Here is a 1,309-nt window from a genome sequence, read left to right as displayed (position 1 = left end):
GCGGGGGCGGCGCGCTCGGTCCACGCGTCCGGGGCCCCGCGGGGCCGGGCCGGGAGTCGGCATGAATCGCTGCTGGGCGCTCTTCCTGTCTCTCTGCTGTTACCTGCGTCTGGTCAGCGCCGAGGTGAGTTGCGACGGCGGCTGGGGCCAGGTCGCTTCATTCATTACCCCACCTCCACCCTGACGCCCCTTCCATTCCCTGCAGTGAACTTTGGACTTTTGCAGCCCGTGGGCCTGGCGCTGGGCGCTGGGTGACCTCCGAGGGCTGGGACGAGACGCCCGGGGAATGCCAGGCTCTCAGGGGAGGGGGCAGCGGTGGATTTTTTCCCCAGGCTCGAGTCCAGATCCCCCAGTCTTTCAGCGTCCGGGGAGGGTGTGTGTGGCCCTGCCCCCACCTCTCAGGGACCCGAGAATAAACCCCCACCCGGCCGAGGGGAGAGGGGGTGGGGTGGTGCCTAGGGCGCAGAAGACAGCGCGTCCCCCGGAGCCCACTTCGGCTCCTGATTTGGTTTATGGGATGTCCAGGACCTGGCTTGCCCGGGAGGTATGAGCTCGCCCACCATGCTGACCCTTGGCGGGGGTTCGGGCCCCACCCCAGCTCCCGCGCCCGGTTAGGGTGAGCGCCCTCGGGCCCGCGCAGGGCAAGCCCGGCCCCGGAGTGTGGTACAGGAGCAGCTCGTGTCATGGGCGGAAGGAGCCGAGAGAGATAGAGGGCAAGGTTTCGGTCACTCTCGGGCGCTTAGGATAGGGAGAGAAGTGGCGCTCTGCAGGCATCCAGCCCCCGGGGCCGTAAGTGCCTGAGGCCCCGCCATACCTGCGCCCGCGCCCTGTCAGAGGAAGCACCTCTCTCCCCCGCAGCAGGGTGTGGAACGCGCCCCCTGCAAAAGCCTCAATGCAGGGGAGGTTTGGGATAGAAACGTTTGCGGGAGCTATCAGGTCGGCTCCCTCTCCTCACCCCTCCCAGCCTCACGTAGCAGTGAGTTGGCAAGTCTATCCGGAATCCAGGTGGGAAAGGGGGCGGGGCAGAGAGGAGGCGCGAGGTGGAGGGAGGAGAGGGCAGCCGGGAGCGCGGCGCGCCTGGGTCCCGTCTCGCCTCCACTCCGCCCCGGCCCCGAGCCTTCACCTCGCAGTCCCTGGGAAAGCCGGCCCCCTCTTGGCCTCCCGCGAGGCGCAGGAAGAAGGAGGCGGCGGCAGAGGGGTTAAGGCAGAGGACTCCCAGGCCGCGACCGGGCCTTGGGCCGCCGCCAGCGCAGGTTGTTTTGACCACGGAGGAACCGTCGCCGTCTCCTTTTGTTCTCGGGGCTCCTCG

The 1,309-nt window shown here is 68.5% G+C and overlaps 1 protein-coding gene across 1 annotated transcript in view; it reads left to right on the top strand.

Moving 5' to 3' along the window:
• The first annotated feature begins 59 nt into the window (after positions 1-59).
• The window catches only part of PDGFB (platelet derived growth factor subunit B), an 18,465-nt gene continuing 17,215 nt past the window's right edge, over positions 60-1,309 (top strand). Inside the window, exon 1 of the mRNA XM_004373871.1 lies at positions 60-124. Coding sequence (XP_004373928.1) covers positions 62-124 — 63 coding nt within the window. The 5' untranslated portion in view covers positions 60-61. The remainder of the gene's footprint in view (positions 125-1,309) is intronic.

This window comes from Trichechus manatus, unplaced genomic scaffold, assembly GCF_000243295.1.
Source record: "Trichechus manatus latirostris isolate Lorelei unplaced genomic scaffold, TriManLat1.0 scaffold00027, whole genome shotgun sequence".
Taxonomy (NCBI): Eukaryota; Metazoa; Chordata; class Mammalia; order Sirenia; family Trichechidae; genus Trichechus; species Trichechus manatus.
The sequence above is the reverse complement of the archived record's forward strand: the minus strand, read 5'-3'. Positions and strand labels throughout refer to the sequence as shown.